The sequence below is a fragment of the Hippocampus bargibanti genome, linkage group LG18 (genome assembly GCF_051943395.1).
Source record: "Hippocampus bargibanti isolate YZ-2025 linkage group LG18, ASM5194339v1, whole genome shotgun sequence".
Lineage (NCBI taxonomy): Eukaryota > Metazoa > Chordata > Actinopteri > Syngnathiformes > Syngnathidae > Hippocampus > Hippocampus bargibanti.
Window position 1 is genome coordinate 11,547,963 of NC_142751.1, and position 25,747 is coordinate 11,573,709.

Sequence of the window (25,747 nt, forward strand, 5' to 3'; positions counted from 1 at the left end):
TTTCTACAGCGCAGTCCCTGGTGGTCTAGTGGTTAGGATTCGGCGCTCTCACCGCCGCGGCCCGGGTTCGATTCCCGGTCAGGGAACTTTGTTTTGTTTTGTTTTGTTTTGTTTTGAACTGTTTTTATAATTACTATCGTAATATCGATTCTCGGTCAGGGAATTTTGTTTTGTTTTGTTTTGAACATTTTTTATAATTACTATTATTTTATAGTATATAGTTTTATAATTTGAGTAATTAAGGGGAAAAAAAATATATTACTGGACTTGGACTTCTAAATTTTAACGAATAACTGGCAGCTCTATCAAGGTAAATAAAATAGTTTAAAAAAAAGTTGTTCTCCCCGTCGGGGAATCGAACCCCGGTCTCCCGCGTGACAGGCGGGGATACTCACCACTATACTAACGAGGAGTGAATGTGTTCTTCGTGGTTACGGTTTATCAATAGGCGAAGCCCATTGGTCTGCAGCATACATTTCCACAAGGCTTTTCGGTTCAGTTAGGATAAGGGTTACAGTAAATCCTACTTCCGCCTTGGACATTGCTTTACACTACAAATGATAATACACAAACCTCTCGGTACTCCCTTCTTATAATACTCAGCACGCCGCTGTGCACAAGCATTGGTGGTTCAGTGGTAGAATTCTCGCCTGCCACGCGGGAGGCCCGGGTTCGATTCCCGGCCAATGCAACTATCCTTTTCTTTGTATTTTATATTTTTAGAACATTGTTTACCCACCACTCAAAGTTCTCCTGAAAGTCTGTGTCTCAACGCCGCTTCGTCTTCTTCCATGTACGCACTGCAATTGGCTGACAAACAATTAGTGGGTTGTCTGAAGACAGCTGGGATATGTTCTAGCACGCACGTGATCCTGATGACAATTAAATCGGTTTACATAATGAATGGATCGATACATGTGGTTCAATTGGGCAAGGCTCGAATTCGGGTTAAATATTGTAAACTGAACCAGTGTGCTTTGGATAAAGACCCTATATAAGATATAAATCACTGCCATGCTTGTAAGCATTGGTGGTTCAGTGGTAGAATTCTCGCCTGCCACGCGGGAGGCCCGGGTTCGATTCCCGGCCAATGCAACTATCCTTTTCTACTATATTAAATCATTCGTTTTTTGGCGTTTTTGTGAAGTCCTGTTGATTGCTGACTTCACCGGTCAGTCCAACCGTGGCGACTGTTGATGACGTCACATATCAATCGTGAATTCTCCACAGGTGTGTCGAAAAGCTTGGCGTGTCACCGTTTCCAACCGGACGAATATTAGAGGAAATACAAGATAAAATATAATTGACTGTTTGACGCAGAAAACATAATGTCGCCATCAACATCAAGTGTCGTCGAATCCAATCAAACAACAACTTCCATCAATGGTGAGTGCGCTTTGAATATTACCTTTACTGGTAAATTATTGGAAACTTTCTAAAACTGATATACTCCAAATAGGCAAATGATGTAAACAGTGACGTTTTTAGTAAGACGGAACATTTTGTCGTGACAGTTTAGCGTGTTTGTTTAGAAAGTGGTTTACGTGACGAATTACACTACTTTGTATTAAAGAGCTTCGATGTCCGGATGTTTTCGATTTTACGATGATTGCTAAACGTGATGCCTTCATCTCTGTTATTCCTTTGTTGTGTGTTCACAACTCCCCCATCGAATTTACTTTGTGATTTCGATTTTATGACTGTTATAGTAGTTGTCGTTAATTTACGTTTTCATTGGTGGGCTTTTAAATTATATCGAGGCGAACTGGAGTAGATAAGACGGGTAGTGTTAAAGAGGTTAATGAAAAAAAGAAAAACTTTTTGTTTTGGATTTTTAACATATTTGTGACTATGAATGCTTATAATTATCAAATGGAGTAGCTGAAGTGAGCAAAAACTTACCAAACTCTTGAGTGTAATTTTCTTGATTGCATATCAGGATACAAACAGTGTTCTGTGAAAAACGAATGAGCCGACTTTTAATAAATTCACTATTTTTCAGAACAACAGGCCAATCACCCCACACTGAAAAAAAACACGTCTGATCACAAAAATGAACCCCAAACGAAGTGAACTTAAAGACAACATCCGAACTAAACAAAAAAACAGGCCCTGAAGAAATAAACACAGACTAGTGAAGTAAAAAAAAACTGCTAAATAGAGGCAAGTGACATCAAAGCTGAAATACAGTGATACCTCAGTTTATGAACGCTTTAGTTTACGAACTTTTCACCTTACGAACATTAAATTCGGGAGAATATAGTCTTGGCATACGAACTAGTTTTCGGGAAAAACACAATGGCTGGCGGACCAGTTCTCGGCGGAAGAACACCAAACCACACGGTCGAACAGCGCCGCGATGGCTGGCGGACAAGTTTTCCACACCCACTTCCAATGAGTGCAGACACGGTTTGTCGAGTGTAGTATTTTTGCTATTATGGGACTGAAAAAGACCCCACCACAGGCTAGTGTTAAGATGAAGAAGACACAAAAGAAAATTACGGTCGAGCAGAAGAAAGAGATCATCAAATAACACGAACGAGATAGCGTCCCAGTACCAGTATGCGAAGTCGACCATTGTTACATGTGTCTAAGGGTCTTTCTGTGTTATCTAAGCAACGGTCTCAGCCAATAAAAGAGGTTGAAAAACTTGTGTTGATTCGGATTAATGAAAAACAGCTAGCAGGGAACAGTGTGCGAGAGTATAGTACCACAGCAACTTTACTCGGATATCATCAAGAGGCAACTACATCAACGACCATCACATAGATAAATAAAACAACTTTATTTTACAGTACAGTTTATGTCTTTAATTGCAATACAATACCACATTTATTATACAAAAATAAGGTATATTTTGTGTAGTTTTAAGGCTTATTTAGTAGAAAATTTTGTTTTATGGGGACTTGGAAACGGATTATTCTCATTTTTAATGGTTTCTTATGGGAAATAAATGTTTGGCAGACAAACTTTGCGCCTTACACACTCTGTGAACCAATTAAGTTCGTAAACTGAGGTATCACTGTATATTATATATGTGGCATATGACAACTTTGAAATAATCATACAATCATACAGTGAATTAAATAGTATCACTGGGGAATTTGCAGTCCCTTAAAAACATTTTATGAATTGCTCTCAGAGGGATGCAGATCACACAACCGAGTGTCTACTCAACTCTCTGAATTTTGGGCAAGGCTTAGGAAATTGCATCTTTTAACCATCCCCATAGTCTCGTAAGCCAAAGACTGACCCCCAAGTCTGCCAAATATTGTATTTCTGGCGTGAGCATCTTCTCACATTTGCTCCTCAGCTCTGGATGGATGTCTTTCCTGGCATTATATCCCAGGATGGACTTCACTCCCAATGGCTGCCAGGGCAGGAATCGCCGATCTCTGATGCGTAGCGCTTCTACCGCCTCTCCACCTTCCAAACACAATGCTCTCATCTCAGCGTTCCTTCTTCGGAGCTCAGCCACATCCCGCTTCATCTTCTCCCGCCCGTACACCTCCACCTTGTCCCACAAGGTGGCGTTGAAGTGTCGGTAGAGCCTCCAGTCAGCCCTATTCCACTCCAAAGCCAGGGTTGTGTATTCTGTGGTCAGACGAGAGACAGAGGCGCTCGTGCGAGCATTCAGTTTGAAGTATAAAATATCCTCCATGGTCCAGCAAAGGATCTCCTTCAAAAGGATGAGCGACTCGTCAAAATATTCCGCAATGAGAACTAGGTGGAACCTTTGGGATAAACTCTGAATAGCCTCCGCTACATCTGGATGGTCCTCGTCGAGGTTATTGTCCGAACCCAAGTCAAATAAGAGTAAATTCTTTAGGTAGAAAGCGTTGTAGGAATCAGCCCTGTAGTACGTCCGAGGACTCGTGAGGAACTCCTCCAGTTTATCATGGCCGCCTATTTTCCAGGTGAAGGGCACCGCCCTGTGGTAGTAGTGAAAGGCCGACTCCAAAACGAAGGCCGGATGACGTAGGATGGTGACGTATGTAGTATCAGGGGGTAACAGCGCCGCCACCTCTGAAGGGTGGAAACGCATGTGGTTACACACCACGTTGAAGCACTGGCCCGGTTGGTAGTTCTTCACTTGCCAGCGCCGAAAGGGCGACGGGTAGAAAAAGTCATTGCGGCCGTCGGGGAAGGCGAACTTGAGTTTGTGTTTTTCTCCGAAACGGAAGAGGATGTTAAGGAGAGTGCTACTGGCGGTTTTGTGGGTCTTCAGGAACATGATGTTGCCCGAGGGAGCGCATGTGTCTGTCGGGAGACTTCGAGAAGGTCGAGGAAGGTTCTTGTTGAATGGTTGGCCCATGTTCAGAGTGCAGGTGTCATCTTCGGAACCTCTGGAAGAAAACCACAAGCTCCTTTTACACAGAGAGCCATTTAAATTGTGATGTACAGTGATACCTTGGCTTACGAACTTAATTGGTTCCCAGACAGAGTGTGTAAGGTGAAAAGTGTGTATCTCAAAAAATAATTTCCCATAGGAAACCATTAAAATGAGAATAATCCATTCCCAGGTCCCCATAAAACATAAATTTCTAATTTTCTAAGCCTTAAAACGACACAAAATATAGCGTTATGTATAATAAATGTGCTATGGTATTATAATTAGACATAAACTGCATTTCTTGAGGAGACTATGATGAGAAGAAATTAGCGTCAGCATAGAGCGCCGATGCATATACGGAACTGCCGCGGCTTGGAATTTAAGCGCTTTTACGTGGGACAGGAGATGTGAGACAATTTCTTTTTGTCAATGGATGCTACAGCTTTCGTGTATGCTTTGAACATTTAGCTTGTAGCAGACGTGCATGTTTCACCATGACGTCCCTGATCCACTGGAGAAAAGGATCCTTTGATCATCTCCTTTTTCATCTGGAACTGATTCACACAACAAAAAGGATGCAGAAAGTGCTTAAGATTGACTGACTGACTGTGTTTTTTTTGTGTTGTGTCACATTATTTGCTATTTCAATTTTTGTTGTTGTTTTGACTTCAAGATGGCGCCGTGAGAGTGGCTACCTTTACAGCAGGTCCTGTATTTTGTTTTTCTACTTCTTCCTTTCCTTTTATCTTACTTTCATCACTTTGCTGCTGTGAACTGAAAATTTCTCCACTATGAGACAAATAAATCAGAATCAGAATCATATTTATTGCCAAGTATGTAGAACACACAAGGAATTTGTCTCCGGTAGAACACGCTGCACTAGTATCATCATAAATAAAATTGCAAAGAGGCACTATGCAGTTATAATTGGGCTGCTGTTTAGAGAGTTAATTGCGACGGGAGAACAAGCTGTTTAAATGTCTGCTGGATTTAGTGCGCATGGGTCGGTAGCGCCTGCCTGAGAGGAGTAGCTGGAAAAGGTGGTGGGCATGGTGCGCAGGGTCCAGTAGGATTTTTCCGCACCCTTGTTTCGATAACACCTAATCCAATCCAATATTATATCATATTATACTAATCTAACCCATAACTGCAAAACATGAGGCCTACTGCGATTACCTGAGATCCTCTTGCGTTGGTAAAGTCAAGTGATATACGAGAACCATGAAGTTGGTTAATAGAATCCAAAGGATGAGACCTCGCGTGACAGAGGTGCGCTTGTTTCCTGCTACGTGCAACATTTTAAGGTCCGGTAGGAAAACCTGAAATGACATTTGAGAATTAAAAATAGCCAGCAATGTATGAATCGTATAATGGGATATTTTTTGTTTTTTGTTTTACTTTTTTAGTGGAGGAAATACAGTAATAGATAAAGTAGAAAACTGCTGAGCTTAATGAAACACAACCCCCATGTTTACACTTGAAACATACATGTATTTATAGTTGCGACGATAACATGACACTTTCGAGACTTTACATCAGGTTAAAAATGCCTAAAATAGATGATCAAAAGTTTTTGGGGGCTATTAAATACATTCTGATCAACATTGTCTCTCTTTATCATAACTCAGTGATGGCACATGTAATAAAAACGAAATGCCTCGACCCTCATAAGGATGGTTATCTATTCGCCTGAACTACGATGAGCCATATATGAAGAAAAAAGGCGTTTATTTACCTGAAAATGAGCGGTGATGTGTTATCAGGTGGTCTAAGTGAGGGGAAACGGGTCAAAAAAATCCTACGTTGGGCTGTCAATGGTCATTGATTGGCTGACATGTAATGACAAAACATCACATGCTCCTCCCCTCCCCTATTTTCTTATTATTAGTCAATGAACTCTCACATTTCACCACAGCGTACAGTGATACCTTGGCTTATGAACTTAATTGGTTCCCAGAAAGTGTGTGTGAGGAGAAAATTGTGTATTCCAAACATGAATTTCCCACAGGAAACTATTAAAATGAGAATAATCCGTTCCCAGGTCCCCATAAAAAATAATTTTCAACTAAATAAGCCTTAAAACTACACAAAATATACCTTATTTTATGTATAATAAATGTGATATGATATTGTAATTAAAGAAATAAACGGTACAGTATAATAAAGTCGTTTTATTTACCTTTGTGATGGTCGTTGATGGCTTGGTGGAATGGATAGCTTTTTGCATAAAGTGTCTCAAGGAACAATGGGTTGTACATCTTAGAAGTTGTGATATTGCAACAGATACGGCCAGACACACTAAAAACTTCATTAATAGTTGGTTCCCTTGCAAGTATGTTCTCTTGAAATTGTACAGAAGGCTTGTACGGGTTATTTGTGGAGCGTGATTGCTGGGATATTTTAACCTTGCAGTCTACACTCTGCCTTTGAACTATCAATAAAGTTGAAACAAGTCCAAATTTCACTGTTTTCTATCCATTTTCTCACCATTTCACCTTTGTTTATTTTTCAGTTGTTTTTTTTGTTTCAAGCTCTGTCGTCTCTCTTTCGTGTGTGTGTATTCTCGCAAATTTAATGTTTGTAAGGCGAAAAGTTCGTTGGCTATAGCGTTCGTAAACTGAGGTATCACTGTACTATATTATTTTTTTTTTACTGGTCTTTAAAAATAGCAACTATCGTCCACAATACACATACAGTGGCTTCCTGTCAAAAATAAAAATGAAATAGAGGGCGAAAGAGAAGATCGTTTCATGAATGATTCACACGTATTTTTTTCCCATATTTTATTTATTTTTTTCAATCAAAAGGAATATCTTACAATTGTACAAAATTCCGATCGACCGGTCGATAGGGCAAACACAAAGTTAAAAACATTCAATGTGCCTTTTTGCAACATTTTGTTCATGTCTCGGTTAAGTTACATACTCTCCTGCACAAATGAATACAAAAATAATGTCAGACTGTTTGTGATCTTTGTGTGATAACGTCTCTTTAACAACAGAATATTTCTACCTATATGCTTCCCGTGAAAGTTTAACATTTAATCTACTCTTTGGTTCACAGACATCACTGTGCAAAAGATTTGTAAAAAAAAAAAAAGTATGTTTGTGTCCTATTTAAATCGGCACATTATTTACACACTACACTGATAACACGCATGATTCCCTTTGTCACATGTACGGAAACATTTAAAGGACAACCGACACCTTCGGACAAGTTGCATCCATAATTTGTAAAATCACTTCAAATGACTTCTACTGAGCGTATTTTACAAATATTCCATCGCATATAGCTGTATTTTACGTTTTAAGACTTGCGCTGAATATTCAGGAAGTCTTGTTTTCGAGTTGATGACGATGCCCTAAGTGACATCACCGAGGGAACGCCCCTGACCGAGAAAGTGACACACAATGTATTTTGGGTACTTTTTTTCATCTGAAAACACCATGTTGATCGCGAAATTAGAAGGAAAACTACATAAATAACGCAATGGTGAATCGTTGTGTGTCACAGCCAATTGCGGTAACACGCATAAAGAAGGTGGAAGTTTACACAAATTCCCGGCTGACAAATCAGCTCATTTCTAATGGAGCTTGTGCGCCATCTTGTGCATTTTCTGCGCGCTACATTGGAGTTCAGACGGCTCGAATTGATACATAAGGACTTCTTTAATCGATTGCAAACATGTATGCTTTCCTCTTCAGAACTATTTGATTCATATTCATAATTGGATGAGTAACAAGAAAGCATCTTCTCCGAATCTGAACACTCTAAGCCATTATTTTTATTCTGGAGCAAGGCAGTGTGTGACCAATAGTGACGTCACGAACAAGGGGGCGGGACTTTCTGAATCTCCCCAGTTCCGAGCTCATTTTGTGGCAGTTTTGGGATATTTTAAATCATTTTTATTGGTGTTTTGCATTTCACTAAAAATCAAAGTCAACTTTATTGTCAAATATGCTAATATAAAAATGTCAGCCTGCGTGTTTTGGGTATTTTAGATGCTATAAAAGTTTTTCTGATGTCAGTTAGGAAACAAAAAAAATGGTGTCCGTTGTCCTTTCAGGCCATTACAGTGACAGTTTGAGCAGTTGCCAAAAAGTGAGCTTCCACTTCCTTGTCGTATGCCTTTAAGCCACCTATAATTGCTTTTATGACAAACAAAGAACTGATGAGGATTTAAACTTTTGTCTCTATTTTGTTACCCAAGAGTTTATGAACAATACAGGTACCCTTGCTGGAAAGTAGTAGTGCCACTAGCCCAAGACTAGAAGGTTGGGGGCGGGGGGGTCGTGTGTTCAAGATGGCGGCATGCCGGGAACAACTGGTGATCTCGCGACTCAGTAAACAGGCTTGTAGAATATTTGCCCCCCGAGCAGGCGTCGCTTAAGCTCCTTCCACAGAAGGCTGCGCTCCCGCTGGGAACCCTTCATGAAGCCGCGGTTCTCTTGAGCACGGCGGGACAGGTACGGGATGACCTCATCCACTGGCCCGTACGGGACGTATTTGTACACCGGGAAACCTGCTTGACCTAGAAAACAAACAGTACGGAACATACGGAGAAAATAAATGAGGAGGAATTTGCCCTTTTGTCCAAAAGTCTGCCTAATAAACGGCCGTGTGTCGAGTGTAGAGGATCTAAAACATCAGAGTTGTCATGAGAAATAGAATCATTTGCCCTAACGCCACAAATAAATTATACAGTAAAGTCTCGTTATATCGATATTCAAGGGAGTCCGAAAAATATCGATATAACAGGGACTATCGATATATCCGACCCTGTTTGCATGTAATTTTCACCGTGCGTGCATAGAAATAGTATCGATATAACCGGGACTATCGATATATCCGATATCGATATAACGAGACTTTACTGTATTTAGTTTCTAAAGCAAAAAATGGTTTGGAACATAACTGCTCTCAAAGTCCAATTTGTGAAATGTATGGCATTTATGATGTGATTTATGACATTATGATATGATCAGATGGTAAACACTGCTTTCAAGATTTTACCACAATTTGATCTTGTTTTGGGGTCTAAATGACTGTATATGTATATGTATATGTTTATGTATATGTATGTGTGTTGTATATGTATATGTGTGTGTGTGTGTGTGTATGTGTGTATATTGTGTGTTGTATGTGTGTATATTGTGTGTATGCGTGTATATTGTGTGTTGTATGCGTGTATATTGTGTGGTGTATGCGTGTATATTGTGTGGTGTATGCGTGTGTATTGTGTGAATGCGTGTATATTGTGTGAATGTGTGTATATTGTGTGAATGTGTGTATATTGTGTGAATGCGTGTATATTGTGTGAACGTGTGTATATTGTGTGTATGCGTGTATATTGTGTGTATGTATATGTATGTATGTAAAGCAATATGTATTGTATATATTTTTATACATTTTCTATGTTATATAATGTATAGATTTTTTTTGGGCGGGGGGGTCTGAATGTTTCACCACGCACGGTCACATGACGGCGTGACATAAGCCTCCACATGTCGCTTGTTAGTATCAGTGAGGGGCGTCGGGGTTAGAACATACCGAGTGGGAAGCTGATCTGGTCACACATGCCGAGCAGCTGTCCAAAGTAGACTTTGTTCTCAGCTGGTGACAGGCCCATTTCATTCATCCTGGCGGAAAAAAAAAAAAAAAAAAAACAAAAACACATCTGTTATGCAACGCCAGACATGTTCGGATCACTGTCGAGACAACAACCAACTTGTTCAAGGTGAATTCCACTGTGTCTTCGTTATGAGTGGCAACCATGATGTTTGATTTGCGTTCATGCTCTATGTCCTCTAGCAGGTACTCCAGACATCTGCCATTTAAACAAAAAATAAAATAAAAATAATAAAATACAGTATCAGCTTAAGAAATGTACCAAAGACCTCTTGCAAAAACAGACTTCTCACTTGTGGTACATCCTATTGGTGGCCTCATAGTCGGGATTGATGGGGTCCTCGTAACCAATCTCCGTCGCTCGGTCTCTTTCCTGATACATGTAGGCCCCGCGTACCAGTTTGGCACCGAAGTACCAGCCCTCCCTCCGAGACAGCTCAACATCCACTGTCACGTTGTCATAGGCTTCCTGGAATCGTTTACACATGCTAATAAGCACAGATACTGAAGATCTAGCTCAGGGGTGTCAAAGTCATTTTTTGCCGCGGGCCACATTGTAGTTACGGTTTCCTCTCGAGGGCCGTTATGAATTTGGGGAACTCATTAGAATGTTTAAATCCCTTCAAATATTACATATAGAGCACACAGCATATTAATGAATAACTCGTTTTCAAATCTGAAGTCAAGAATAATGACTTTTATTGTGGTTGACATAAAAAAATATGAAAATTTGGCTCAGATTTTAGCAGTCATCATGGAATTTAACAAGTTCGATTTGCTTTCGCGGGCCGAAAAAAATGATGTGGCGGGCCGGATTTGGCACCTGTGATCTAGCTAATCACAACCTACCTTGCTTATTGTCTTACTCGCTTCCTGGCGACCTATCTGTCTGTCACTCTGTTCTATACACAACCAAGAGGTTTATCTCCACTTCTAAACTACCAACCAGTGTCCTTCCATCAAGTCACCACATGACATTTCTAGTTACCTTACTACTTACCCACCTAGCTAGCAAATTAGCTTTTTTTAACCTTCCTAGCTACCAGCCTGTCACTTCAGTTAACTCATTCACCGCCATTGATGATGAAAAGCTCTGTGGTTGTGGAATGTGTGTTGTATATGATTACTTCTATCACAGAACTGACCTTGAGGTAGCATTGATACGTATTGAAGATGATTGGCTTCTCCGTATTGAACCTCCTCTGCATTTCCAGGGTCAACCGGCTGATGGCGGGCTGGAAGTACGTCTGCTCGGCATCCACCATGAGCCGCACGCCGTGCTCCAAGGCATGCTGACGTGACATGAAAAAAAGCAATGGAGGTATTCATGACAAAACACATGCGGGGGAGGGGGGGGGGTTAGATTTGTCTGTCCTCACGTTTGCCAGGACGTCCACTCTTTGTAGCATTCGCTTCATTTGCTGCTCTTCCTCGGCTGTAAATGTGCTTAGGAGAGGCTCCAGCTGGCCTGTCTGCCAGGTGAAAATGAAACATAATAAATAAAACATACTAAAATAATAACAATAACATTATAACATAATAACATCATACCATAACACATTTTAACACATTTTAACATGTTAAAGTTTTAAAATTTTGACTTTTTAACATTTTTAACACGATAACATTTTTTAATGTTTGAATTATTTTAACATTTTAACTTTTTAACATTTTAAATTTTAACATTTTTACTTTTTAACATTTTACAAGTGTTAAATTTTACAATTGTTAAATGTTACAATTGTTACATTTTACACGTTTAAAATTTTAAATTTTAACACTTTAAAAGTTTACAATTTTACAATTTTTTAATTTTACATTTTTTTAATTTTACAATTTTTAAAATTCTATTTTTTTAAATGTTATATTTTTTTAAATTCTCCTTTTTATACATTTTATCATTTTAAAATTTGACAATTTCACATTTTTACAAATTTATTTTTTTACAATTTTTTTGAATTTTACAATGTTTCAATTTTACAATTTTTAAATTTTGCCATTTTAAAATTTTACAAATTTAAAAATGTTCTGCTTTTTAAAAAAATTAAAATTGTAAACAAATATTTTTTCAATTAAAAAAATCAAACATTTTAAATAAAAAAATCATAATAATTTTTAAATGTTTAAATGTTAACATTTTAGAATTTTAAAATGTTAAAATTATAATAAAATAAATACATAAATAAATAAAAACACATAAATAACCATATAAATAAATAAATTATTACACACAAATAAATAAATGTCAATAGATACAAAAATAATAAAGCAAATACAGAAACAAATAACTAAATAAATACACAAATGAACAATTACATGAATAAATTAAAATCAATGAATGAATGCAGACTTGCATACATAAATGAACACTTAAATAGATAAATACATAGATAAACAGAGTGACAGGCAGATAAACACATAACATACATACATAAAATGATTCAGAATCTAGATGACTGCACATGTTCATTTGTTTATATTAATTTAATAAATTTACCTGAATATTTGGCACCCTGAGAAGGTTGGAGATTTTGTTTGTGTCGTCTATTAAACTGTTCCAGTCGAGCATGTCTATGGTTCTGGAAATAAAGACAAATGGATGCATGGAAAAGTTGCAATACGGATGTCAAATGTTAACATGAACAAAAAAATAATCATTACTACAGTACGAATCAACATTATAAAATCACGATAAAAGATTTATTTGCAATCTTACCCTGACAGTCCCAGTTGCTCTCCAGTGAACCAGCTCTCAATGTCATCCTGAGCAGCGACACCCAGCCTGGTCAAAGTCTCCTACAAAAAAAATATATCTTATTTATTAAAAATAAAATGCACTCACGCATTCTTAAAATAAACATCCCCTTCGACACGCACCTTGAGTTGTTCCGGCTCCAGTTTTTGCTCGAGGGCCGTCATGTCTGATTTTCCTTGCTGGGCTGCTAGAAACTTAAAGAACTGCTTCCATTTGACCAAGACTTCAGAAAACTGGAGCTGTTCACAGACAAAACAGTCGACACATGATTAGAATTGAAATCATATAGAAGCAAGTATCTGAGACGGATTTGCAAAGTTAAGTTTTATGTATTTATTTTAATATAATTAACTCATTCACTGCCATTCACAAATTTATTCGGGAATTGAAAATATGACAGAGCGCCATTCCCGAAATTGTTCAGGATTTGTTTTTTTCATGCTAGGATGCCGATAAAGCGCTTGCCAGACCTCTGGCAATTTTTTTTTTTTTTTTTTTTTTTTCATTTCCATAAGGGTGCAGCATTTCCTTTTTTTCCATGTTAGTGCTTTGGTCCAGCTTCTGCTGTAATAATAATAATAATACTAACAATAATAATAACAATAATAATAATAACAATAATAACAGTAATAATAACAATAATAATAATAATACCAGTAATAACAGTAATAATAATAATAATACTAACAATGACAATAACAATAACAATAACAATAATAACAGTAATAATAACAATAACAATAATAATAATAATACCAGTAATAACAGTAATAATAATAATAATAATAATAATAATAATAATAATAATAATAATACATTTGATTTCTAAGCGCCTTTCAAAACTCTCAAGGTCACTTTACAGTCATATAATAAGTTTTTTTCTGTGGGTGAGCAGCGGCGGCTACACGCGCTAGCATTCACTCAACCCGAAATAACTCGGATAGAAAGCTAGCTAGCTAATAGCTAGCCAGCCAAAAGCTATAATAGCTAATAGCTCACCAGCATTTAAAGCGCTATATAAACCAATCTGTATGTATTGCATTGTATTTTGGACAGCCACCCTCATTTCAAGCTCATATAACTCCAGACCCATATAACTTAGGAATTAACTCTTGTTTTCTGATGAAAGAAGAGAATCTAAGGTTTCTAACACCGTATTGAATGTTTATGTAGTCCTAAATGGATTTTGATACTTTGACACTTTGTATATCTGGTAGCAGCCTTTTCTGCTTCCTGTCATTATTGTACAACAACAAGATATCGTATCTTGTTATATTTTTGAAAGATAGCACATGTTGGTGTACTTGAAATCATAAAAAAATAAATACAAGTGGCACTCACTTAACCGTACCGGCGCAAGATAATTTGCATTCTCCAGATTATTGGAACAATGATTAACTGCCTTAGTGAGATAAAGCATCATTAGAGAATGAGATAACCCTAATATGCAATTACATAAATGCCTTTGAGCTAATATGGAGGACATTGCGTTCTACTCACAAGGAACTGCGGGCGTCCAAGAGCTGTCATTTTGATGGCTGAGAAGCCATCTGTCGCAGCTCCGCCTGAAAATCCAACCACATTTACATTATAGTCCACGTCGTTCTGATCCAGTTGGAATATGAAGCGTACTCAGAATTTCATCATCACCTGAGGCTTTGATGCAATTGATGAACGTTTCCATCTGGTTGTCGCATTTGACCTCGTCGGCATAGAAGTATGTACGGGCGCTAATGACGCCGCCGCGTCGGTCGCCGAATCGCCGATGGGCCTTGTACTTCTTTTCGCGGTGATCGGCATCTACAAGGACTGAATGGAAACGTGTGTAATGGTAACTAAAGTATATTTGACATTATTTTTAAAGGACAACCGACGCCACCAGACAAGTTGTGTCCATACTTTGTAAAATCACTTCAAATGACTTCTACTGAGTGAATTTTACAAAGATTCCACGGAATATAGCTATATTTTACGTTTTAAGACTTGCGCTGAATATTCAGGAAGTCTTGTTTTCGAGTTGACGACAATGCCTGACGTGACGTCACGTCTGGAACGCCCCTGACCGAAAAAAAGACACACAATGCATTTTGGGTACTTTGTTTGGTCTGAAAACCAAGTGTCCAAAATCTGCAAAAAAATTGAGCTGCGAATTGGGCATTTTCAGAAAGTCCCGCCCCCAGTTCGTGACGTCACGCCAAGACGTCTTGCATTGCTGGAGAATCAAAACAATGGCCCAAAATGGCCACCTCCTGTGGCCACCTCCGTTTCCACAGGCTGATAAATTCCTTATATGGAGCTTGGACACCCTCTTCTGGTGGCTTTTGGGTGCCACACGAGGTTTTCAGACCAAACATGTACAGCAAAATACACTGACGTGATGGAAGGACTGCTACAATGTGTCTTTTTTTCGGTCAGGGGCGTTCCTTTAGTGACGTCACGTACGGACTCGTCACCAACTCAAAAACAAGACTTCCTGAATATTCAGCGCGAGTCTTAAAACGTAAAATATGGCTATATGCGGTGGAATCTTTGTAAAATATGCTCAGTAGAAGTAATTTGAAGCCATTTTACAAATTATGGACACAACTTGTCCGGAGACGTCGGTTGTCCTTTAAGTTACCATTCATTCATTCATTCGTTCATTCATTACACACCTGCATATAAGGTGCAGGGTCATCCTTTGAAGAAAATTAAGGCTTTTGGGTGCACCTTATACACTGGAAAATACGGTAACTGCCGACTAAAGATTCTTTACGCTAAGCTAAAACTGAGGTGTGGTATGCCATTTTAGTTTGAAGCAGCCATTTTGTGGGAGATTTCATGAATTTGACAACTAAAATGGCGGACCATTGCTTTAAAATGTGCTGACCTTTGGCCACGAAAACGGATAATTACTTGCATCTTGAATTCATTTGATATTCACTTTGCATTGACCGTGAACTAAAATGAGATGTGGCGGCTATTTTGGTCATGGCGTAATATATGATACCTCCTTCCCCACGTGACGTGAAGAACATTACTTCTCAGAATCATGCATGGAACAGACCAAATATAAACTATAGTGGCATGATCACATGTTACGGCACATCATAACATACCATCGCCTACAAAGTTGTCCGCACAAACTATCCAAGGAATACAAACGGACCAATAAATAACCCATCTACACGGCTCACCTGGACTTTCTTTCTCGGCTTGTGACACGCAGGAGCTGCGAAAAAAAAACAAAAGAAAGATAATGACAATGGGTAAAAACAACTATTATCACAGCCATAGCGTTGCTATCAGCGTTGTCCTCGGGCAACAATTTGACACGTTGTTTGTTTTATTTATGACAAGGCACGACCGCATTTTGTCTACACTAACTCGCTTGAGTCGGGATAAACCAATGAGAAGAGAGGGGCCTGTCCTAACCAGCCAATAATGTGCGAGAACGCTCATAAGAGTCACTGATTTGTGTTTGTGCGGCACAAACACACTTGTGTTTATTTTAATCAGGGCGCAGGAAACAGAATGTGCGGCATGTGATGATGACGAATGGGAGGAATCATTGGAGGGGAGGAGAGGGTGAGGCATTGCATGTCATGGTACTCAAGAAGGGGGTAGACAGTATCGCAAGGAATAGCCTGGACTTCATTTTAAATTGATTTAAGACACTGGTGTGAAATTCAAGGCCCGTATGTGGAACTGTCGCGGCTTAGAATTGAAGCGGATTTTCATGGGACAGGATATGTGAGACAGCCACTTTTCGTCAATGGATGCTACAGCTTCGTGTTTGCTTTCAAGATATAGCTTGTGACAGACATCCGCATTCCACTGGCAATCACTGGCTTTTCACTGGTGACAAGGACGCTTTGATCCTATCCTTTTTCCATCTAGAACTGCTTCATACAACAAAGAGTGCAGAAAGTGCTTAAGATTTAATGACTGTGTCGTTGTATTGTCTATTTCTTTTGTTCTTTTGACTTCAAGATGACACTGTGAGAGTGGCTGCCTTTACAGCAGCTCCTGTATTTTCTACTTCTTCCTTTCCTTTCATAACTTTTCCGACGTGAAATGTAAATTTCTCCACTGTGAGACTAATAAAGGCTAATCCAATCCAATATTTTTGTTCCCGGTTGTGTATTATTTTTACCCATCGGACACTTCATTAAATCCATCCAAAATTTATGACACCCAGATTTACAGTTGCCCTTAACTTCTATTTGTTGTCCGACCTGACAACCATCCGGGTTTTGAGCACGTTTCACACTCATTAAAATCACGCCCTACTTTTGCATTTTTTTAGTTACATAACAGTGCAACTCACACCCGCGCGCTGCACGTTCATGTTCAACCAAGCAGCACGTGACGGGAGTTTAACCAAAAAACACATTCCACATCGTCGAGTGAAACATGAACTCACTCCATCTCCTTTGTCTCGGCCTCCTCTTGCGTCAAGTCCTCTTCCACGCTGTAGTCCAGCACGGAGCCGACCCCGAACGCTTGGTTCTTGCGGATAAGAGGCTTGATGGCGTTGTGGTCCTCGCCTGCCACAAACTGGCCGTAGAAGGTCATCTTCATCAGCTTCTCGAACAGCCATTGACCCAGCACCTTCTTGCTCAGCTCCATTAACTGGAAACACATTGTTCTTCATAGTTAGTGAACGCATGTTGCGCAACATGTTTTTTTTTATCCCGCCAGTGTTTTTTATTTACACTTTTAAATGATTAATTACAATGTCATAAATTTCAAAATCTGAAATGCACCATTTAGTAAACCAGTCTTATTGTAAAACTGTCACAATGTGTGTGTTACGGGCGCTAACTAAAGTATACCTACAGTACATCTACTTTAATGTTTTTTATTTTGATTGAATCCACTAGCAAAAATGCAAATGAATCACGGCTCAGTGGAACTGTCACATTAATATTAATATTAAAATATTGAAATGATGTCATGTCAGGAATTGTTACTCATCACCTACTCCATACATGTTAAGTCTCACCATTTGGTCAGGAAATAAATTGCTGATTTTGACCCCAATAATAATAATAATAATAATAATAATAATAATATATATATATATAATATAATAATAATAATAGCTGCCGCTGCTCACCCACATAAAAAAATATCTTGTGACTGTAAAGTGTCCTTGAGTTTTGAAAGGCGCTTATAAATGAAATGTATAATAATAATAATAATAGCTGCCGCTGCTCACCCACAGAAAAAAATATCCTGTGACTGTAAAGTGTCCTTGAGAGTTTTGAAAGGCGCTTATAAATAAAATGTATAATAATAATAATAATAGCTGCCGCTGCTCACCCACAGAAAAAAATATTCTGTGACTGTAAAGTGTCCTTGAGAGTTTTGAAAGGCGCTTATAAATAAAATGTATAATAATAATAATAAGAATAATAATAATAATAATACATTTCATTTATAAGCGCCTTTCAAAACTCTCAAGGTCACTTTACAGTCACAGGAAGAGTTTTTCTGTGGGTGAGCAGCGGCAGCCACACAATACTCACTTTATAAAGCAACTATTATTTATTTTGTTTTTTTGGTTGTTGTTTTGACTTCAAGATGGCGCACCGAGAGTGGCTGCCTTTACAGCAGCTCCGTATTTTGTTTTTCTACTTCTTCCTTTCCTTTCCTCTTACTTTCATCAATTTGCTGCTGTGAAATGTAAATTTCTCCACTGTCAGACTAATAAAGGCTAATCCAATCCAACTATTGACACAATACAGACAGTTCATTTGTAAGGTAAAACAAAAATATATATAAAAAAACAATACATATTTATACTAATTTAATGTATAAACAATGAAAGCATTTGTTTTATTTGCTTCTAATTTACACTTTTGTAACACACATTATTTTAACACGCACCACAGAGTCGCGAGTATGAAAACCTCCTGATTTATGATTTCTCAAACTGAACATGTATGCTACTCATAACGAAAAAAAAACTCATTTTAAAGTCACCATTTCTTTGTTAAATGCGTCGTTGAGTGAATACACTGTTCACCCACAGGAAAAAAAACTTATCCTGTGACTGTGAAGTGACCTTGAGAGTTTTAAAAGCCGTTTATAAATGAAATGTATTATTATTATCAAGGCAACTTTACGTCAATCTTAAACTTATTTCGGATCGAATTCAACTTGCTGTGTAGCTCGAGTCCACGTCCCGACCACAGATGGGATCAAGCGCCTGCCTCACCTCCTTGTTCTTCTCCACCAAGACGTCCACGGTGCATAACTTGAAAACCAATAGACTTCTGAGCAGCTCCACGTTGTCTTTACTTTTGTAAGCTTCTTCTGTGTTGTTGAAGTCCACGCTGATTTTGCCTCGTGGTAGCCCGGCTTGGACGCTCCTGCTCGGGCTGATGAGCTCCACGGGAGCAGCCTCGACCACACCGCATCTTCCGTCTATCATCTTCTGTTGCTCTTTCTCTTTGGTGGACGCCGCCGCTGTGGACCTGCATCTCGTGGCCGGGAGACAACGAAGTTTTCCGGCTTTGTTCGCCCGGACGAGAGCGGAGAGGATCATGTTGGCGCTCGACATTGTTTTCGACTGTGCCAGGGGTGGAGATGGCACGTTTTCCTTTTTACTTTGCAAGTTGCATAATGTTCTTCTCAATATGGGTGTAGGTCCTCCCTTGTTGACATGTTATGTAATAACAGCCCCGCCAAAAGAATGAATGATTTCAGTGACGTCTACTAGTTCTCCTTTGTCATTATGTGACGCCATCACGTAGTTCCTACAGCAGCGGTATTTTATAAAAGTCTGGTAAATCGCAATGAAATACAATAGTTAAGTTGTCATTCACAACTACGTTTATACAAAGTGACTTAAAGTATTCAAATATGATATTGCACCCGTGGAGCGTTATCAAGACAGGTAATTACTAGTAGCTACTACTGTATTATGACTATCATCATCATAACCACCCTGATTATACCAATTTGAATACTGTATATTGAAGATTAACATATACTTTGGGTTTTCAGAACAGCCTCAGCTGTATTAAGAACATGTCATAAAAAAATCGACAAGTTGATGATAAACACGAGTGAGTGGGTTTTTCCGACTACTGCGGATACTTTCCAGATTCCAAAAGACATTGTTGATAAATAGCACATTTGAAATTGACAATTTAAAAGCACAATTATTGTGCTTTTAAGTGAGATCGTGGATGGCTGTTGTTGACGTGTGCCCGCCGATTGGCTGGAAACCAGCTCCGTATGTTCACCGCCTTCTGCCAAAACAGATGACGTATGTTCTAGTACTGCCGTAAAACACGTGAGGTAAAATCAGCTCGGTTAATCAATGGGTGGATAATAAATGTCGTGTTGTCAAATAATCACACCACAATAAACATTATTTTAAATCTTGTAATAAGTGCATTTAACTTGGGTGGAGGAGTTGAATTTGCCTAATTCTACAATTTCTTTTTTACATATGTATCTGTAGTTGTATTTATGTGCAGTATGTGAGCAGTTTTGGCATATCCGGTATTTTATCACAATAATTAAACAGTACAATATCTTTTCGGTTGTACCGAACTGTCGTTGAAAAAAACATTATCTTTTAAGAAATATTGTTCTAGTCCAAAGAGGGGAGCACTGAGCGCGAAAGCCACGTCATCTTCCGGAAATGAACCGTCGAGGAAGAACGTCCAATAACCACCGAAGAAGTCCGTGAAGCTCTTGTGTTAGCCGAAGCTTCCAACTAGCCGTCTCATACGGAAGCAGGAGTGAACGCTCGTGTTGGCGTAACAAAAGGTGTTTGGTACAACCTAAACGGTAATGTTTCCAAAAAAGAAAGCATTTCTATAAGATAGTATTTTAAAAACCGACTAAGAGACTTTATAACAGGTCGTGACGTTTTAGGTTAAAAATACGTTAGCTCGAACAATGAAACACGGTAATACGAACAATACTTGGTCTGTACTTGCACTTCGCCATTCGCCTTCGTTGCGTTATTTTTTTGCCCGTTCGGAGTTCATTTGATTTTTATTCAATACGGGTGTTTAAAATCAGCTTTCTATCGGGTTACCTTTTCCGTGAAGCGACGCCAACGTGACTAGCTACATAGCTAGCAACGCTTCGAGCTAGCCTAGGCCGACGAATCCGTATGTGCACAGGTCTACCGTAGCCATGTTTCTTGAGCGTTTAAATTTAACATTTACCACGCCTAACTTCTCCGTGTCCGGTTACTATTTTCACATTGTGTTTTCTGAACGTCTCTCGCGTCGTTCTCATTGCTGTTTTTTTGGACAACGAGCCCCGCTCGTGAGATCTTTATTTTTTTTTGGCGCCTAACGACGAGTTTAATGCATCGTCGGTCAAAAATAATAATGCTCGCCGGATAAGTTCCGAATTTTAGTCCACCCTCGTCCTGCAACTTCACGAAATAAATTCAACAGTCTCTTGAAAATCACAACATATTCCTGATAACCTGCTGTTAATCTTGATTGGACCATATACTTATTTATAAGTAATGCCTGTGCCTTTATTAGAATCACAGACATACATTTATGAACCATTACTAATTTTGTCATCCAAACGGTTTCACATAAAATTTGAAATTGTACATTCTTGGCTAGTTATGCTCTAGGTTTCAAGCTACTTAACCAAGTGTATTACTTAACTGCATTTTAAAACTTTCAGGTCTGGATAAGTACACACCATTTTTTTCTTAGGCTCATCATCTGATCAACACGAGCCTTGTTCCATCATTTTTGTCATTGACTAAGATAAGGAAGTGGAGCATCGGACAAGCATTACAATAACAAGAGCTACAAAAAAAAAAAAACGAATTTACAATCAAAGGTGCCCAACATTCCCTCTCTGTGTCAGCAGCAGGGCATCTTATTCCTTCACCATGTCGGAGGGCCGGATCTATGTCGGGAATCTGCCAATGGATGTCCAGGAGAGGGATCTTGAAGATCTCTTCTACAAATACGGAAAAATCCGTGAGATTGAATTGAAGAACAACCGAGGCACTATCCCGTTTGCCTTTATTCGATTTGAAGACCCACGGTGAGTTTTGGGGATGGATCCAGCCTCATCCCCATCGGGTATCGAGGTTTTTTTTTTTTACTCGTTCCTTAAGTGCTCCCGGCAGGAAAATGGATCCGCAACATCTCTGCTACCGCCCCGCCTAGGTAAGGACTTCTGTGCTCTCTTCTCTTAGGGATGCGGATGACGCCGTCTATGGAAGGAACGGATATGGATTTGGAGACTCCAAACTGCGTGTGGAGTATCCTCGATCCTCTAGTAAATTTAATCCAATGGGAGGAGGAGGAGGTGGTGGTGGTGATAGAGGAAATGGACCCAGAGGACGATTTGGACCCCCGACACGGAGATCTGAGTTCCGTGTGATAGTGACCGGTAGGTGGACATCTCCAGTTTAGCCCATTAATAAGATTCCTTGGATGTCAAGCGGACCCACTAAGAAGTGGATATGCAGAGTCTCAGGTGACTCTTGCCTTCCCATGGCGGACGACAGCATAAAGGGACATGTCGTTAGGAGTCAGAAGCTGCAGGATAGTTAGATCTCATGGTGGATGGATGACAAAGTTGCTCGTAAGATGCAAGAATTGTTGACGTGACTCGTCCTCGGTCTCAAATGACGGACTGGAGGACCAGTGGACTAACTAATGGCGATGAGGAGTCATGGTTCGGCCTTGTTCTTCTTCAGAGGCTATAACGGGGCATCCAAGTTTATTGGCAGGCATTTTTCTTTCATCCAAGGCGGACTGAAGTATGCAGGGACTAAGAGGACAGTGGATTTACAGTTTATATTTTACAGTGGACCGCGGGACAAAAGGACTGGTAAAAAAAGATCATTCAGAGGCAGACGTTTCTTGCTTCCATGGTGGACTTGAGTCTAAAGGGCCTACTAGGGAAAAAAAAACTTGAATATTGTCCTCCTTGCTGTTTAATTGTGGACTTGAGGACAAAAGGACATATCGGACAGTTACCATTCATAGCAACTTTGGAGCGGAAATCCTTGCTCGCTTGTGGAAAGGTTGAGGACAAAGGTGAGATGGATTTCACCAGTCACCGTCTTGTATTACTGAACATGGACTGAAGGCCACATCCCGTAATAAAGGACATCCAGGGTTATCGAAGGACATTTTTCTTTTGCACATCTGACTTGTAGACTGAGATCATGAGTCATAGGCAGATAAGTCTCGCTCAATGATGGACATTGTGAGGAGGAAGGGACAGGTGGATGGATGTCCAGAGTCGTAGTCAGATACTCTAAATCTCATGGTGGACTGGACACGAGGAGAGGAATGTCATGAATCATAGTCTATCTTTCTTTTGATGGTGGACCAGAGAGACTACTAGGAAGGACGTTTAAAAAAAAACAATCATTGGCGGATGTTCGTTCATGAGAGCAGCAGGATAAATTGACCCTTAGATGCACACCTGTCGCAATGAGGGATAGTCATGCGGCATAGGCAGGTGTTAAAAACTGAACTGAAAGACAGTGATTAGTTGTAACGAGGATCCACAAATCTGGTCTTCACTCATGGCGGACTTGACCTCAAATGGACGAGTACAAAAAAAATGGAATACAGTCTTTGCTGCCGTTTCTCAGTAACAGCCGTTGGTATGAAGGATATTTATCACCCTCTCATGATAGACCCAAACCCCAAAGAGACTAATTAGATGGATGCCAAACACAAGTCTAGTTTAAGGCGGCGGACTGGAAGGAAGTCTTGTGTTGGATCAGAAGGATTAATCTATGGATGGAAAGAAAGTTGTGTTTCGATCATGGTGGACTGCAGTGCCTTGAAGGACAACTGACACATGTGGACAAGTTGCGTCTATAATTTTTAAAATCACTTCAAATGACTTCGACTGAGCGCATTTTAGAAAGATTCCACCGCATACAGCTATAATTTACGTTTTAAGACTCGCGCTGAATATTCAGGAAGTCTTCTTTTCGAGTTGATGATGCGCTAAGGGACGTCACGGAGGGAACGCCTCTGACCGAGAAAGCGACACACAATGCATTTTGGGTACGTTTTTTCGTCTGAAAACACCGTGTTGATGGCGAAATTAGAAGGGAAATTACATAGATAACACAATGGTGAATCGTTGTGTGCCGCAGCCTATTGCGGTAACACGCATAAAGAAGGTGTAAGTTGACACAAATTCCCAGCGGACAAATCAGCCCATTCCCAACGGAGCTTGTGCGCCATCTTGTGCATTTTCTGGGCGCTACATTGGAGTCCAGACGTCTCGAATTAATAAGGAAGGACTTCTTTAATCGATTGCAAACATTTTTGCTTTCCTCTTCAGAACTATTTGAATTATATTCATAACTGGATGAGTAACAAGAAAGCATCTTCTCCGAATCTGAACTCTCTGAAGCCATTGTTTTGATTCTGGAGCAAGGCAGTTTGTGAAGGAGTATCCTGGCGTGACGTCACAAACAAGGGTGTGGGACTTTCTGAATCTCGCCATTTCTTGAGCTCATTTTGTGGTAGTTTTGGTTATTTTTATTGGTGCTTTGCATTTGACTAAAAATAGCAGCCTGTGTGTTTTGGGTATTTTAGATCCTATAAAACGTTTTTCTTGTGTCAGTCAGGAAACAAAAAATGGTGTCGGTTGTGGATTTCACAGGTTACTGAAATCTTCATATTCACCCAAACAATGACTGGTAGGTCTTTGTCCTTGTCAGTTTTATCTGTATGCCCCTTGTTTCCGACGGCCCCCTTGAAATGTAGGTCTTTTAAAGGTTTTGTTGAGAATTGGGTAGTTCCATCCCACAAATCTTTGTTACGACTAATCTAAGGGCCCCCCTTGAATAGACAAAACGGCCAAAAATGTGGTTGGGTAAAAAGTTAATTCGGACCGTTCGATGTTTACCATCTCAGGATTACCGCCAAGTGGCAGTTGGCAGGATCTGAAAGATCACATGCGCGAGGCAGGCGACGTCTGCTTTGCCGACGTCCAGCGCGATGGGGAGGGCGTGGTGGAATTTCTCCGCCGAGAGGACATGGAATACGCCTTGCGCCGGCTTGATCGCACAGAGTTCCGTTCTCACCAAGTGAGTGGAAGAACCCCCCCGGTACGCCCCTCCACGTCACCCTGGCGGAGCGCGCTTTGACTCTTGTCCTCGTTTGCAGGGTGAAACCGCTTACATCCACGTCTACGAGGATAGAGGAACCCCAAACTGGGGTCGCTCGCGGTCCCGCTCCAGATCCAGAGGACGCTTTTCGCCGCCCTACCGAGGATCACCGCCACCACGTTACCAGTCCCCTCCTCGCATGTCCCGCCATAGTCCGCCTCGGAGATCATCCAACCATAGCCCACCACCTCGTCACTACCGCTAAATGCTAAGGATTCACGGAGGAAACCAAGGAGAAACTTCTCTCTTTGTTTTTTTTTTTTTTTCTTTTCATTTTTTTATACCACCTTTGCCATCGTAAGACTGTTTTTTCCTCTATACATTCCATGGCTACCCAAACCTCCCTTTTTTCCTTTACGTGTGTAACTTTCATATCTTCGTGTGTTATCTCCAAGCATTTGCTATGCATGGTAAATTAGTTTGCTCCAATTCGTTTTCACAATCTTAAAATATCAAGCAGGCGTAGTTTTGCAGCTCTTAGAGAATGTAGAATCTGATGCAAATCTTCTGATTTAGAGCAAATTAGTGAAACTTCAAATCTGGACACCGCAGGACTTTTTTTTTTTGCAACTGTCTGACTGAAGCTGGTGGAATTATCATTCTGTGTGCATCTATACGTTTACAATAAAATGTTAACTTTCAATGACTGTCATTAATTGTAATAGATCAAAAGGTTTCTTCAGCTGTCATCTGTACTTCTTTGAAGGTGTAAGGCTTTTTGCTCCTCATCCGAAAAGCTTCGTCAGCATATTAAAATTGGTCTGGTAGCACTGGCCCTATATATCCCAACGAAGCTTTGGGATGTGGAGCGAAACGTCCGACACCTCCAAAGAAGTACATATGATAGCTAAAGAAACCTGTTCAGACAGAGCTTACACTGACATTAATTCAA

General features: G+C 39.8%; 3 protein-coding genes and 4 non-coding genes across 8 annotated transcripts; 4 read left to right on the forward strand and 3 right to left on the reverse strand.

Annotated features, from left to right (window-relative positions):
- Positions 1–14: 14 nt before the first annotated feature.
- Positions 15–86, forward strand: trnae-cuc (transfer RNA glutamic acid (anticodon CUC)). Its single transcript has one exon. It is a non-coding gene; the product is annotated as a tRNA-Glu (tRNA).
- Positions 87–340: 254 nt separating this feature from the next.
- On the reverse strand, positions 341–412 carry trnad-guc (transfer RNA aspartic acid (anticodon GUC)). Its single transcript has one exon. It is a non-coding gene; the product is annotated as a tRNA-Asp (tRNA).
- A 208-nt stretch (positions 413–620) lies between these two features.
- On the forward strand, positions 621–691 carry trnag-gcc (transfer RNA glycine (anticodon GCC)). Its single transcript has one exon. It is a non-coding gene; the product is annotated as a tRNA-Gly (tRNA).
- A 333-nt stretch (positions 692–1,024) lies between these two features.
- Positions 1,025–1,095, forward strand: trnag-gcc (transfer RNA glycine (anticodon GCC)). Its single transcript has one exon. It is a non-coding gene; the product is annotated as a tRNA-Gly (tRNA).
- Positions 1,096–1,978: 883 nt separating this feature from the next.
- Positions 1,979–6,142, reverse strand: gal3st1b (galactose-3-O-sulfotransferase 1b). Of its 2 annotated transcripts, XM_089020529.1 has the most exons (3): positions 6,069–6,142; positions 5,510–5,652; positions 1,979–4,346 (listed from the first exon to the last, which is right to left on the reverse strand). In XM_089020529.1, the coding sequence occupies exons 2-3, from the start codon at positions 5,629–5,631 to the stop codon at positions 3,200–3,202; spliced, it is 1,269 nt and encodes a 422-aa protein (XP_088876655.1). In that variant the 5' UTR covers positions 5,632–5,652; positions 6,069–6,142; the 3' UTR covers positions 1,979–3,199. The 2 variants fall into 2 exon arrangements, with proteins under 2 accessions (XP_088876655.1, XP_088876654.1); XM_089020528.1 differs by lacking the exon at positions 6,069–6,142 and having other exon boundaries at positions 5,510–5,664.
- A 959-nt stretch (positions 6,143–7,101) lies between these two features.
- Positions 7,102–19,361, reverse strand: prodha (proline dehydrogenase (oxidase) 1a). The gene is made up of 14 exons (XM_089020223.1): positions 18,922–19,361; positions 17,122–17,330; positions 15,893–15,927; positions 14,367–14,525; positions 14,217–14,281; positions 12,839–12,955; positions 12,678–12,757; positions 12,459–12,540; positions 11,341–11,433; positions 11,107–11,253; positions 10,255–10,430; positions 10,062–10,160; positions 9,884–9,972; positions 7,102–8,864 (listed from the first exon to the last, which is right to left on the reverse strand). The coding sequence occupies exons 1-14, from the start codon at positions 19,264–19,266 to the stop codon at positions 8,674–8,676; spliced, it is 1,887 nt and encodes a 628-aa protein (XP_088876349.1). The 5' UTR covers positions 19,267–19,361; the 3' UTR covers positions 7,102–8,673.
- Positions 19,362–20,363: 1,002 nt separating this feature from the next.
- Positions 20,364–25,498, forward strand: srsf9 (serine and arginine rich splicing factor 9). Its single transcript, XM_089020224.1, has 5 exons — positions 20,364–20,507; positions 21,567–21,746; positions 21,901–22,097; positions 24,602–24,774; positions 24,854–25,498. Exons 2-5 carry the CDS (start codon positions 21,589–21,591, stop codon positions 25,058–25,060), a joined length of 735 nt encoding a protein of 244 aa, XP_088876350.1. The 5' UTR covers positions 20,364–20,507; positions 21,567–21,588; the 3' UTR covers positions 25,061–25,498.
- The last annotated feature ends 249 nt before the right edge of the window (positions 25,499–25,747 follow it).